The sequence below is a fragment of the Elaeis guineensis genome, chromosome 8 (genome assembly GCF_000442705.2).
Source record: "Elaeis guineensis isolate ETL-2024a chromosome 8, EG11, whole genome shotgun sequence".
Taxonomy (NCBI): Eukaryota; Viridiplantae; Streptophyta; class Magnoliopsida; order Arecales; family Arecaceae; genus Elaeis; species Elaeis guineensis.
The window spans coordinates 25,444,550-25,458,514 of NC_026000.2; the positions used below are offsets into that span (position 1 = coordinate 25,444,550).

At 39.9% G+C, this 13,965-nt stretch overlaps 1 protein-coding gene across 4 annotated transcripts; it reads left to right on the plus strand.

Annotated features, from left to right (window-relative positions):
- Positions 1-1,912: 1,912 nt before the first annotated feature.
- Positions 1,913-11,435, plus strand: LOC105049821 (uncharacterized). 4 transcript variants are annotated; one of them, XM_073262057.1, is made up of 12 exons: positions 1,913-2,027; positions 2,170-2,195; positions 3,523-3,578; positions 3,675-3,736; positions 3,831-3,888; positions 3,978-4,026; positions 9,687-9,806; positions 9,895-9,947; positions 10,047-10,107; positions 10,185-10,276; positions 10,341-10,562; positions 11,117-11,435. In XM_073262057.1, exons 3-12 carry the CDS (start codon positions 3,534-3,536, stop codon positions 11,261-11,263), a joined length of 909 nt encoding a protein of 302 aa, XP_073118158.1. In that variant the 5' UTR covers positions 1,913-2,027; positions 2,170-2,195; positions 3,523-3,533; the 3' UTR covers positions 11,264-11,435. The 4 variants fall into 4 exon arrangements, with proteins under 4 accessions (XP_073118158.1, XP_073118159.1, XP_029121864.2 ...); XM_073262058.1 differs by having other exon boundaries at positions 1,946-2,027; positions 2,170-2,215; XM_029266031.2 differs by lacking the exons at positions 1,913-2,027; positions 2,170-2,195 and adding an exon at positions 2,397-2,630.
- The last annotated feature ends 2,530 nt before the right edge of the window (positions 11,436-13,965 follow it).

The window sequence follows — 13,965 nt, forward strand, 5'->3', positions numbered from 1 at the left end:
AGACCCAAGAGTCTTCTCCTTCCTCTTAACCGACCTCTCTGGCCGCACCCCCACCCGCTCGACGCAACCCCCCTACCAGCCCCATCGCAACCCCGCCCGTCCTGATGCCGCCGCGTTGGTGGGTTGTGCACTGGTGCCCCCGCCCCACCCCCATGTGCCCTATGCTTCCACTTCTCAGTGCACGCCACCCTGTAAACCCCCCACCCCCGTCACCGTCGGCTCAACAGGGTGGGAGGCTTGGAGTGATGGAACATAGAAGCTTAGACGACCCCACCACCCTGGAACATCCTCCGCTTATGAGCACATCCTCGAAACCTTCACTGAAAAGCATGTCCTCCCACCCCCTTCCCATCCTCCTCCTCTTCCCTCCGTCGTCTTGCCTAATCCTCTCCTCTTCGCCGCCGCCGCTGCCTCCTCCTCTTGTTTCTTGTTGTCCCCATCCCCATCCTCACTGTCACCTCCCTCCATCAGCCTCTCGCTCTCCCGGCCAGAGGGATGGCTGCTGCTGCTGCCAGTTGTGGTGTAACTGTGCACGGAGGTGGAGTAGGGGCACCCGAGCTGGGCATAGCACTGGAAGGAGGCGGCATGGTGGCTGAGCAGGCTAGAGCAGCAGATGGAGACGGAGAAGGCAGGAGAAAGTGGAGGAGGTGGAGGCTAAGATCCATCGCTGCTGCCCCACCGCCTCCCAAGATGTTCTCCACCTCCGCCATGGATGACTCTAGTGCCGCCGCCCTTATGACCCTCCGCACCCACCTCTGCTCATCGGCAGCGGCCCCACCACCCACACAGCTACGATCTATGCCGTGCGATCCGAGCTCAAGCCCATCATGTTCGAGGGTGGATGGCAAACGACATCACCGTCGATGGCCAGCTCACCACCACACCGACGTCGAGAACTTCCCTAGATTTCCGACGGGCATCCTCGACTTTGACTCATGGACTGCTGTCGTGCCCAGTCGCTCCATTTCGACACCCACATCCTCTCCTAGATCGTCACTACCGTCGACCTCACCGTCCGTCCCTTTCGGGTCCTCTCCTCTCTACCACCATTGTAGAGGGGTGTGGGTGGATGGGGGGGCACCAGCACACAACCCACTGGCGTCGGAGTGGGCGAGGATGGGGCTGGAGGGGGTGGGGCGGGGCAGGCGCTGGGGCGGACGGGGGTGCAGCTGGAGGGGGCAGTCGGGAGGAAGGAGAAGAAGAAGAATAAATAATAATAATAATAATAAAATATTATTTTTTGCAGGCATCAGGGGTGCAGCTGGAGGTGGCGGTTGGGAGGAAGAAGAAGAAGAATGAATAATAATAATAATAATAAAATATTATTTTTTATATATTTATTATATGATAATTAATAAAAAATAAAATATTATTTTTTTATTTCAGATCAGTATCGTGACTGTCACATAAGCACCGGTGACGTCACGTAAGATTTTAGAAAGGATCGAAAATTGTGAAGATAATATTAAAATATTTAAAAAATTTAAAATTAAATTTAAATTTTTATAATTTAAAAATTATTTTAAAAAATTTGATATAATTTAAAAATTATTGATATAATTTATCCAGATTAAAACTATAAACGAAAGTTTAATATTTAATGCCAATAAAAGCAACAGGAGAAGAAGGTTCTCTACTAAATTACAAGGACGAATTGCAGCCATTCCCTATGTTCTGAGATCGCGTTTCCCTATTCCCAGTTCCGTTTCCCCAGCTAATAACCGATGGACGGCCGAGTGGGCATCGGTTCGGACTCCAAAGCCAAGATAAAAACAGATTTAAAAATCCGATGGTCCATCGGAGAGGATCCAGTGCAACACGAATTCTAAGAAATGACCTTGTAGATCGAATAAAGAAATCGACAAACATTTCCCGAATTCCATTTCTTGCAATTCATATTGCAGCGGATCCGCTTTCTTCTATGTACCACGTCCGTCTCCCTGGCTCTCAAATGACCTCTCGCCATTTCTTTGGACCAGAGGCTATTCTTCTTCTTGCGCAGCTAAAGCTCCTGCTCCGAGGGCTTGGTACTCTCTCTCTCTCTCTCTCTCTCTCTCTCTCTCTCTCTCGTGTTCTTAGAGCAAATTAGATGGATATTTCGTTTAATTCTGATGTTGATGGACTGTTTTTTGATTCTTGTTCCCTTTTTTTCCCTTGAATGTTTGATAGCTGGAGGAGGTGAAGTCTTTGTTCAAGTGAGTATTCTTTTCCTTAGGTATGATTTCTTGCTTAGATAGTTCTTTTCTCTCAGTTTATTTTAATTTGATATCGTTGAATTAGAATGTAATTTTTCCACTCCCTGGTCTGTGTGGAAATTATAAAAGTTGTTGTATTTTGGTGCTGAAGCTGAACTTGGTGGTGATTTTTGGATTTTCTTTGGATTATTGGAAGCTGAGCATCTTGATTTATGGAGCTGCTAAAGATTTATATCTTGTTCATCACTGTGATGGTTTGGGAGGGTTTCAGCAACTAATAGTTTGTGTACAAGATGAGAAAGATGCTGTGCCTCCGAAACCACTCAATCCTACTTTTTTTCTTTCTTTGATCTCTGCTAAGAGTTGCTTCTATGCGTTGCACCGAATAGCTCAGAGGTCAATATCGCATGCCATTTGCAGGTCATCTACTTTTCGGTAATTGTTAAGCCGATGACTTCATATTATGATATTGTGAAAAGGTCATGCTATAAAAGCAAACTAAGAACCATTAACTTTGAGCTCGCATACACATCAGATTCCCAGAATGTTTGTGCAATTTATGTCATGTTTTGAGTTGCCTGCAAAATGAACAAGCGGGCTAACAATCTGTGCAACCATTAGCATCCTTCATTTATTAGGAGAAGACTTGACGATTCAAGAGGAAACTTAGTAAATGATACCTACACCTACCACATGAGAGATAAAAATGGTAACAGATCTTTCCGGCAAGATTTTCTTGCTTGGTGAAAATCCAGACAATCATCAAAAAAAAAAAAAAAAAAAAAAAAAGATCGTGCTATATATGTTTAAACTAAGTTTTTCAATATAAAAACTTAATATGCATTTGAGAAGTTATAAAAGAAAATTCATAAACTTTGTTGTATTCTGGTGATACCCCAAGCATGTAATCCTTTTTTATGATTGCTGATGTGATGTAAATGAACAGAAACAGAGTAACATTAGAGATTTTAAATAATCTCCTTTGTATACATACTTCACCCACCAAAAAGGAAAAGAAAAAGAAACATCCATAATAGAGCACTTCAAATCAATATTGATCTTCTAGCATCCACCATGAATCAAGTTGTTTTTTCTAATGTATGAATTGTTGTGTGGGTAATTTGTGGCATAGAGTCATGCTAATGACATTTTGGAATGAGCTTCATGTTTGGAAAACCCAAAAGCTGATGTAATGTATTGCCATATGGTGCTAACTGATATTAATGTAATATGCACCAACTCTTAAAGCCAAGATGTTAGAACAATCTCTAACACCCATCTGCACCTTTCCATACTTGATTCTCTATTTGTTTTTGCATTTATCTAGGAAGTAAACGAATGGGAGATAAATCAACTAAAGCTTCTGAAGTCCCTTCTAGAAAGGTTTGTTAGTTGTGCTTCTCAGCATTTTTTTTTTTAATCGTAAAATGAAAATATTGGCTGTCTTTACATGCTTGCACATTTTCCTTGTCCTTGCAGCCATTGAAGTTCACACCAAAAGTTCCAACCCATAAAACAGCAAAGCCTGCAATTACCGTCATGTTGTTCTCTCGTAGTTTTGCTGCAAATTGTACTGTCGCTCTTCATTTTAGGCATTTATCCTAAAATTTTCATTGCTTGCCATGTTATTCATAGGAAACCACTGAATGAAGCAGAAAATATTGTTGACAAGGAGCTGCTGCAGAGATTGAAGGTGTTTGCAGTTTTTTGCTGTGTTATCCTGTGTTACATGGTAATCAAACTTAGCTTTCTCAAAGTCTTTAATACTTATTTTGTTTTCAGCTGTCTCATAAAGGTTTAGGAAGGAAATCTGCCAAGTCTCCGAGAAAGTGTAAGTGTGATTCATCTCTGTAATTTATATTATTGTGTTGAACAATCAATGACCTTTTAATATTGATGTCTGATATGTTGTGGAAGCATGAAATTGTATTTATTATCTTCAAATCTTTTTTATTTTCCTTTTGTCCATATTTTTAGAAAGCCTACACCAAACTTTTGATGTTGTGGCATGTGAGATGTTAATAAGATGATTCTGGAGTGAGCTAGGCTATGCTTTACTTGTTTGTTTGTTGGATCCAATCTGACTTACTCATATCAACAAAGGGGCAAAAGGGTTGTCTTTCAAAACGGCAGGCATGTTGAACCGAGCTTACCCTTGCCCAATTCTTATGTTCTGGTGCATTATTCTAGGTCTAAGGTCAAATATAGAAAGTATGATTAATAGTTTAAATAGAACAAATAGATATGTGTATATTAATTTCAGTACATTGGCATCAATGGTAGTAGCAGTCAGTTGGTTTCAATCTTGTGTCATATGCCTTCCTCTAAGCTGATCCAGCTTGTCAGTAAACTCAAACTTAACTTTGTTGGTACATTTCCTCTAAGTGCACCAAACTAGTAAGGTGATACCCGGCTACTTAGGGCAACCATCTCACATGACATTGCAAATGTTTGCTTTTCTTTTTAATTGTCTACTTGTTCTTCCATATTAGTTCAATGGTCTAGGCTGTCTAGTGGAGTGGATGCAAGAATGAGGACTCATGAAATAAGTTGTATGTCTCTTGCAGTTTATGTTGTCTTAGGGAACAAAAGAATTGGAAAAAATAAAGCTCAACAATGGATCAACTCCATAACATGGCAGTGCCTGCTTCTATGTATAAAGATTATAATTAGGTACACCATACAAGGTATACAATTTTTTTTTTATTAATATACTAGTGCTAGTGGCTGATGCACGTTATTATTTTGGTTATTTTTTGTTGTTTAGATATGCTGATGTTAAAATTTAGTTTGGTTTGAGTGGATGTTGGCAGAAAAGCAGAAACATTGGTTATTGAAAAAAAAAAAAATCAGATGTGACTTTTATACACTGGCACTATTTTAACTCATGTTAACCAGGTCAGGCTTAATTATGTGGACTATCTATCAAACTTTTCAATGCTTATCCATGTAATAATATGGATAAGTACTTTTGTTGTCCTTGTACGTTTTTTGTGGTGTATGTGAATCCTTAGATGCATAATCTCGAGACTTGAGCTAGAATACTCTGAAAAGCTAGAAGGGCTGGGTTACTTATGGATCAAAATATTAGAAAGAGAGAGAGGGCATATAAGCATAAAACGCACATAGTAATAGGCAGATGTTAAGGTCGATATATTGGATGGGCTATTATAATGTAAAATCAACTAAAGCCGAGCTTTTTGTACAGCCTAAGGATCTACAATAGAAAATAAACATATATAACTTGTGGATGCAATGTTTGATCTAAATGTATTACATATGTGATAATCAATATAAAATAATGAAGCACCTCTCCATATCCTTGCTGGCTTGCCTCCTTTATCTCACAATGGATTAAAAAATAGAAATTAGTAGTTTGTCAAGTTGATGATGTGAATGCTTGAGGTTGCACGGGTCTTCTTGAAATAAACCAAATCTTCATAAAAGTTATGTGAAAAAGTAGTACAAAAATGAATAATACATCATGACACAAATTTTTGTATATTTTATTCATTACCAAAGGTGCCAAGTATGAAACTTAGTGCCTATATCCATTTATTTGTCCTGATATAAGTGGGTAGGAATGGTGAAGGCTCCCAAAAGTTGGAAGAAAAACACATGCAAATGCCAAGCAACTGTCATAATAATGTGAGATTGTGCAAATATGCGATCTTGATTAGCATAAGATATGATATGATGTTTCTTTTTTCCCCACCAAAGGGAATCTTCAAGAATGATACAGAAGCTAATATTTGAATACAAGTCAGAGGGATCATGGGTCTAATTTATGCGCATGTTGGCTACGAGCTTGAAGGAGATGGAACATAAGAGATCGAGCAATTGTTGTTTGGAGATATTGAAGACAAGATGGTAGATGTTCATGGCTAGCATGAGGAACCAAGGTTCGCCAAATTGTACCAAGGTTTGTATTGGCTAGTGGCTGGTTCAGTATAGTACTGGTATGTACCATACCAAGCTAGGGCATACCAAACCAAGGGGAAGGAGAGGGAGAAGAGAAATGAAGATAGAGGTGAATAGAGAGAGGAGAGAGGGAAGAAGAGAGGGGCTTACAAAGAGGGGGGAGGGGGAAAAGGAGAGGGAGGATAGAGGGAGAGGGAGTGGAGAGAGAGAATGGGGCTTTCTGGAGGGGGGAGAGGGAGGGAGGGAGCGGCAAGAGAGAGGGGGGGGCTTAGCTCGAGGGTGATAATGTTGGTTGGCATCAAAGATGGGGGGAGAGAGCAAGGGAGCATGAGGTTAAGAGTCCTTTGAAAGGCTATCAAACCATCAAAGTGGCCCATGGGGGTGGGGGGTGCGGTTTATAAACTGAACTGATTGGATATATTGAATGATCTTGATTTGGTATTGGTTGGGTTCGGTACAGGCCGAACGACCTAGTCGGATTGGTTCAGCACATGCTGTGAGGAACATTAATGAATTCAACATGCAATTTTTTGCATGGCTATTTGGTCATCAGAAGGTAAGTAGACAAACCATCTATTAATTAACAGTGTGGATGAGTGTTAGTTCTCAAAGGAACTTAGCACTGAATGGAGCTTTTTGGTGGGATATCACTGATGCCTATTATCCAAAAGGCTTGATTTATCAAGAATGTATACTTACTGCAAGGAGAGGAGGAGTCCTCAAGGATTAGGAACTTGATGTCTGCCAATGCTGTTCATCTCAATTTAGCTTCTAATATGCTGCATGGATAAGTAAATGCAAAAGAAACATCATTACAAAAATTCATATTCATTTGGATAGAGTAGTGTCACAACGCTGCTAGAGGAATGCTGTTAGAACTTCAACAAGAGCATAAATGTTATTTCTCTCAGTGAAGCCACTGGTGGAAATGCTCAACCAGTCGCAGGAACTTTGTTTGATTATCTTGAAAGCAACATTCACTGAAAGGAGGCTTTGACAGATTTAGAGTAGTCAGCATGTAAAGAGGTCAGTATGTACCTTTGATCCTCGCATCAGGGAAAAGTCATCTTCAAGACAGAGTGGTGATCTTCCCATCATCAATGCCATACTCTAGAATGAAGCCAGAGGCAAACTAGTTTTGAAGCACTCCATCAAACTACCAGGAAATGTCTTAGCTTTGTAGACTACTTGCAGTTGTTGGGTACCTTTCATGGTAGCAGGCTTCCAAAACACAAGCTTTTTTGAAAAGCTTAACACCTTAGTCAAAGTGGTTTTGTCAATTTGGATAAGTGAGGTTTCCCAATAAAACTTAGTGGGTGTGAGTTATTATAAGAAAGAATTGAAACTGTAAAAACTTGGTTCTAGCTTTAATAATGTTTAATTAAACAGTAATCAGGAGCATGACAGCTTGTGTGCTTAGGACGGTAATTTGGGGAAGAAGTAAAGCATCATTTACTTTATATGGAAAAGGCAGATGGGAGAAACATCACTATGAATTTTAATGCAAATTTAAATAGCTATGCTTTAATGTTTGCCATTGCTCGCTTGTAGTTGAGCGTTCATCAAAAATCCATGTTGTCTTGATAGTGCAAAATCTTTCAGGGATGATTAAATAACTTAATCAGCATTTAGCATGGATCATGGCATTCTGTTATGTAACATTGAAGCAATGTTTTGCACCAAATGCAACATGAGCATGTAACCTCTGAGAATATGGAGTGGTTCTTGGAGGCTAATTTTTATAAATTTATGGTTAAAAATAAGCACATTAAATGCTATTAGTAGTTGTATATATGCAGTTGAGGTTTTAGTGAAACTTTCAATAGCTAATGAGATGCCCAAAGGCACAAGCTTTTACTATGTTGTCCTTATTGTTCAGAAAATGAAAATGAAGATGAGGATTGATAAGGTGGAGATTATTACAACTACATGCTAAGAAGACTGGAGTAAAATTAAGACGATTGTATGCCTCGCAAGGTTTTATGGATTAAAATGCCATGTAAGACTGAACTTTTAAGGTGAGTGTGTGGTAAAACTAGAAAAGAATTATAAAATTCAATTAAATTAGTGGTAACTTTGTAGTCACACAAATATTGGAAGAAGCAATGAGAAAGGCCTAGAGGCTACATAAAGGTGGACAGGAATTGGGAAAGATAATGGAAGATACTGATCTTCAAGAATATGCATGGCTTTGGAAATAGGATGTAAGCAGGTTCATAATGCCAAACTTGAAAAGATGGCTAAGGCTTTATAATCAAAGTTCATCGTCTCATTTGTCAACTGTTGAACATCCATGATCTTCCTAATGTAGAAGCTCATTTCCTTGGCTTTAGCAATTATTTAATGGTGTACTGAATATTGTGACATCCAAAACATGTAAAGGCATAACATTGCAAATATCTTCAAATTGTTTGGTCGAAGGTGATTGATGTATCAAATATTTGTCTTCTTAAGCAAGTGTGCTGTCCTTAACTGAAAGCCATTCATGCTACCATGTGTCTGTTGCCCAAGATCTTTGAATTTTCATAATCCAGCCATACCTTTTAAGTCATTGCTGGGCTTGTCATATTACTGTTGTTATTAGTTCAACATTTTTCTGTATGACTTATGAACACCAGTATGCTGAGAATCTTATTGGTGCTCTTCACATTGACCATCTAAAATTTTAGTTCGTTCCTGAACAACAACTTTTTTGCACATCAAATATGATTTTGAAAAGTGGGACAATCTATTTCTGGTTTTATTTACTGTAGAAAGATAAGCAGGTATCTGTAGGGGTCTATATGAGGACTTCAAAATTATGATTAGTGGACATACAAGAGGCTCAAAGAATGCACAAGGTTCCATCCAAAGCAAGAGGTTGATTATGGAGCACTAGCAATCTCTTACCAAGCCAATGACTCATGTTCCCCCTCATTCACAAGCTGATCATCAGAGGGATTGATCTTAGATATGCCTGTTGGAATGTGATTGCAATTTTGGCCTTAAGTCTTTAGATATAATCCGTTAAACTTCGTAAGTATTTTTGACTCTTGAAAAGACTGAATGAGAGGAGTGGGGAGGGGGGGAGGGGGGGGGGACGGACGTGGGTTTGGTTTATCTTTTGGGTAACAATTCTCACCCCTGTTTAATATCCTCTTCTGCACCAAAGATGGATTATCTTTTGGTCAACAATTCTCACCCTTGTTTGGCATCCTCTTCTGCACCAAAAATGGATGACTGTCGCCCTATTATAACAGGAATTTCAATTATGTATTTACCCATCTGAATTTTGTGACCTCAATTTTCAATGTTGTAAGATGTTTCACTATCTGCATGTGTTAATTGCTAGTTAACCTTTATTCTCAATTGCATGATCTATAGCCTCTCAGACCCATCTGTTCATTGATTCTGCATGCTATATGTTTGACTCTGTGTAAGTAACCAGGACATAAATCAATCTTTTAACTCTTGGTATCAGGCTTCATTCTGGTACCTTACTTGTATCAACACATGCATGGTACAGTATTGGAGTACTTAAAATGATAATGTAATTTATGGTTCTTATACCAGTGATCCTCTAATTTGCAGTGGAGCCAATGCACATCAATCGAGGTGAATCAACATGTGCAAGGTCATTTGGTGTTTCTCCTGGCAGTATTGATGGAAGGAAACATCAAGATCCCAGTATTGATGGAAGCAAACATCAAGGTCCCATGTCCAACAACCATCTCATTTTCTAGTTCGACTTGGCAGATGGTTTACCATCCTCACACAATGGAATATTTTTTTTCTGCAGATAGCAGCAATATAGTCACCCCATTAGCGAAGAACAAATATGTTCAGCCATGGGTGAGTGACCAGAGTTCGTTCTGTCTTATATATGATTTCTGCTTGAAACTTGATAAAAACAAGGGATTGCTGTGTTTATGCCTGCACCTTCTGCTGCAGAAAAAGGACTCGTATTATCCAGTCACTCTTCCTTTGAGGAGGTCAGATGACATAGATCCAGGTAGATTTTTATTTACCGCTCAGAACCGTCTTGCTAAAGAATGATCCTTCATCGTATCAAACTTTGATTACCCACAGAAGTTCTTGATGAAGAGGAATTCGGGGAGGCTTCTGCAAGTTCAACTCAAGATGAGACCTGTATTAAGCCAGCTGAAGAGCTTGGTCTGCTGGTATGTCCCGATCAGTACTTTGTTGGATATATGCAGTATTTTGACTCTTTATTTGTTTTGGCAGGAGGAAAGTGAGAAACCACAGATGCTCTTTTTCCAGCTACCTGCATCTTTGCCATTTGAAAAGCTGCCCGCTCTTGGTGGGAGGGGGAAAGAGATTGCAGGACAGAAGAGTGCCTTGGAGAAGGGATGTGGTTTGCAAGAGCTGCCTGCAGGATTCATGGGGAAAATGATGGTGTATAAGAGTGGCATTGTTAAGATGAAGCTGGGAGACACCCTTTTCGATGTGAGTACAGTCAAACCAGATCTTACAATCTGCATTTATTTACCATCAGGAAGGGTATCATTGAGATTGGGAGTTGTAGCAGAGTGTTCATTCCAGGTCAATGACACATGCCATGTATCACTAAGGTAGGTTTGAGTGCAGGTTACTACAGTGTGTGGTGGTAATGGTTCATACACTGGATTCATGTGGGACCAAACAACTGCATGGTCATAGTTTTAAGACGGTGATTCATTGAACTGTCAGTTATTGAAGAGTACACTTTTTGATGGGCCCTACCTGAGTGTAAATATGTATATTCCCAATGGGAAACACTCCCATTTGGCATGCTGTTGATTTTGTGGGCACTCCTGGGCCCCATGGCTTAATGCTGTTTAAGCGGCCTGTCACATTCAATAGCTTTGAAACTGGAAAACAAGTTTGCAATGTAGAGTGGCTTTATGTACCTTAGCTCATGTACCTTACATGCCTTTGTAGCAGTTGTTTAGAGATTCCACAGCTCCAAGCAATGACACTAGCTTGAAATACATTTTCTAACCTTAATTTTATGGTGGCAGGTTTCTCCTGGGGTGAACTGCATCTTTCCTCAGGATGTTGCAGCAATAAATACCAAAGAGAAGCACTGTTGCATTCTTGGGAACATTGATAGGCGTGTCGTAGTAACCCCAGATCTGGATTCCCTCTTGGATGGTATAACGAATTAATATTGCTGTTTGATTGACGGTAGTACGTGTTTGGTCATGTAAATTTCATCCATGTGTAGATGATGTCTCTTTATGATGTAAGGAGCTCCAGCTACATTCAAGATTGAAACCAGGTGCTGGGCAGTAATCACCAAAATGTGTTGTTTATATATAAAAATAGGTTAAGGTTCAATCTGTTAGTCGACTAAGCCGCATCTAGCATCTATCTTTTCTAATAACTGAAGCTTTATTAAGATTTGAATACTACACGATGCAGGACAGGTTTTAAGATCAATTAATTGAAATAGACATCAAAGAGCCATGTTTGCTTATTTGAATGCCCTGATGTTCTGTCCTTCCCGACCATCCCTGCATGCTGGGATGCCTCTCCTACAGATGGTGGCAATTTGTTAGCCTTGTCAGCAAAGAAGGGACATATTCAGCCAGGGGTGAATGAGTGGACCACTTTCTCTTGTCATGCCTTCCCTTCTTTAGCTACTCTTCATGTAGCTTGCCGGGCACGGAGAAATGGATGTGATTAGATGATTAGGCTCTTTGTTTATCTTTAATATTTGCAGCTGTAGAATGAGGGCCTTCCTCTGGATTCAGGTGACGCGGTTTGAAGTTGAGTTAATACAGGAGTGACAAAATATATGCACAATGAAGGGGCCTAAGCTTAGTGCTTTATTCAGATTTCTTCTAGGGAGGGCTGGGAAGGATTTGCCAAGTTTCGAGACCGGGCTAAAATTCAGACAGACATGAAGCTTGGCCTGATGGTACATTATTTTGATTAGCATAATATTACTTATTGGGCATATGTGATGCCCTTATGCTTTATTGGTGTTCAGGATCAATGTGAGGATGATCAAATGCTCGTTTTCCTACTGCCCTCATCCCTTCCGGTTGAAAAGCAGGCTAACGCCGCTGTTGTGAAGGAGAGAGAAATCAAGGTACAAGGGACGAGACTTGTAAGAGATGCCACAGTTTAGGCGACGCAGCTTCCAAGAACTGCCATAGGGTTAATCAGGAAGATGCTGCTGTATGCAGCATTGTAAGGCTGAAATTGCAATGCATGATTTTGACGTGGGTACATGATTTCATCGGTTTATCCTTCAGGATGGATCTACTATCACTATTGTAGGAAACATTGGGTACCAAAGCGTCCGTCTCTCCTACGTCTGCAATAGGTGATGTTTGTGAACGGACGGGGAATTATGTCGATTTTTAAAAGCGGCCATTCTTGGTCGCTTCAGGCCTCAAGAGTTGCCAATTTGAGAGTACAGCTAAATAGAATGCTGATATCAAACATAGAAATCTGGCTTTTGGAAATTAGGTAGTCAGTGTTGGACCATCATGCAAGCTATGTATGTTCTATTATGCTTATGCTAGTACTTCCTGGTTTCAGGAGCACGTAATCTTAAAAAGGATGCATCTTGATTCCGAAGCTCGGCTTGTTATGTTTGTTCCTCTGCCCTCGCTTGTAGGTTAGAAATACCCCCTTCAATAATTCCACCAATTTGCTTCTACCATTCTGCAAAGAATAACTTACTTTGCAGATTTTTCCACATGAGGAAATCAAATTTACCCACTATGTTGCATCAGCTATCAACATTAGAAAGAAGCCTTGCTGCGATCTAGCCAAGATCAAGAAGCATGTTATTGTGACACCAGATGTGGACTCCCTTCTGGATTGTATGATTCCGACTGATGCTGGTGATGTTTTCGAATTCAACTTCTCTCAAACAGGCAAGAAAATCGTAAATACCAACTGTTGTAGATAAAGAGATCTCATTCTTGTATGAAAAGTCGCATATAGCAACAGAAAACTGATAGTGATATGACGTACCGAAGAACAAGATCTATAGCTGATTGTACAGGAGCATATATAAGATATAGGATAAATTTCCTGGAAATTTTCCTAATATACTTGCAATTTTTGCTGCTAGACAGGGTGCATCATATTCATTCCTTTCGGATTTCTTACTGAAGTCAGGCACCAATTTTTGCTGCTAGACAGGGTGCATCATATTCATTCCTTTTGGATTTCTTGCAGAAGTCAGGCACCAGAAGCTTGAAAGATAAAACTGCCAGTTAATTTCAGTGAACATCTTTTTTGGATTGTAAATATCTTGTTTTCAAACCCCTATTCAAGTTTTCGCCCTTCACTTTGCGCACTCAAATGTCAATTTATATAGTTAACAGTTTTGTTCATTTTATTTGTTATAGTTCAACAAGGCACACTGCTTGGTGGGATATGATGAAAATGACTACTTAAACAATGTAACTTTTCACTTTCTGTAGGCCAGAATGAAAATTGTGATGTATGATCCAGGGGGGAAGTGACATCACATATGCCCTTAGAACAGAAAGCAGTTGTGTTTGAGAATGGACTAGATGTGTCTACCGAATGGTTTATTTTACTGACAGCACACTGACTGCTTTCTTTATTATACTGACAGCACACAACTTCCTGAGCCAAAACAAGATGAAATCTCTTATCAAAATCCAACTAAGCTTAAATTATTGATGAGCCGCAGCTCACTGTGAATGAAGTTTCTGTTCGAGTGAAAATAGATTAACAACCACAAAGAAAGGGCTGTTGTGGGTCAGATTATCTAAACTTGCAGGCTAGATGCTGATATGAGTACAAGAGGGAGAGAGAGCATTACCCAGGAAGTCTTCCAAAAAGTTCACAGAGCATTACCCAGGAAGTCTTCTAAAAA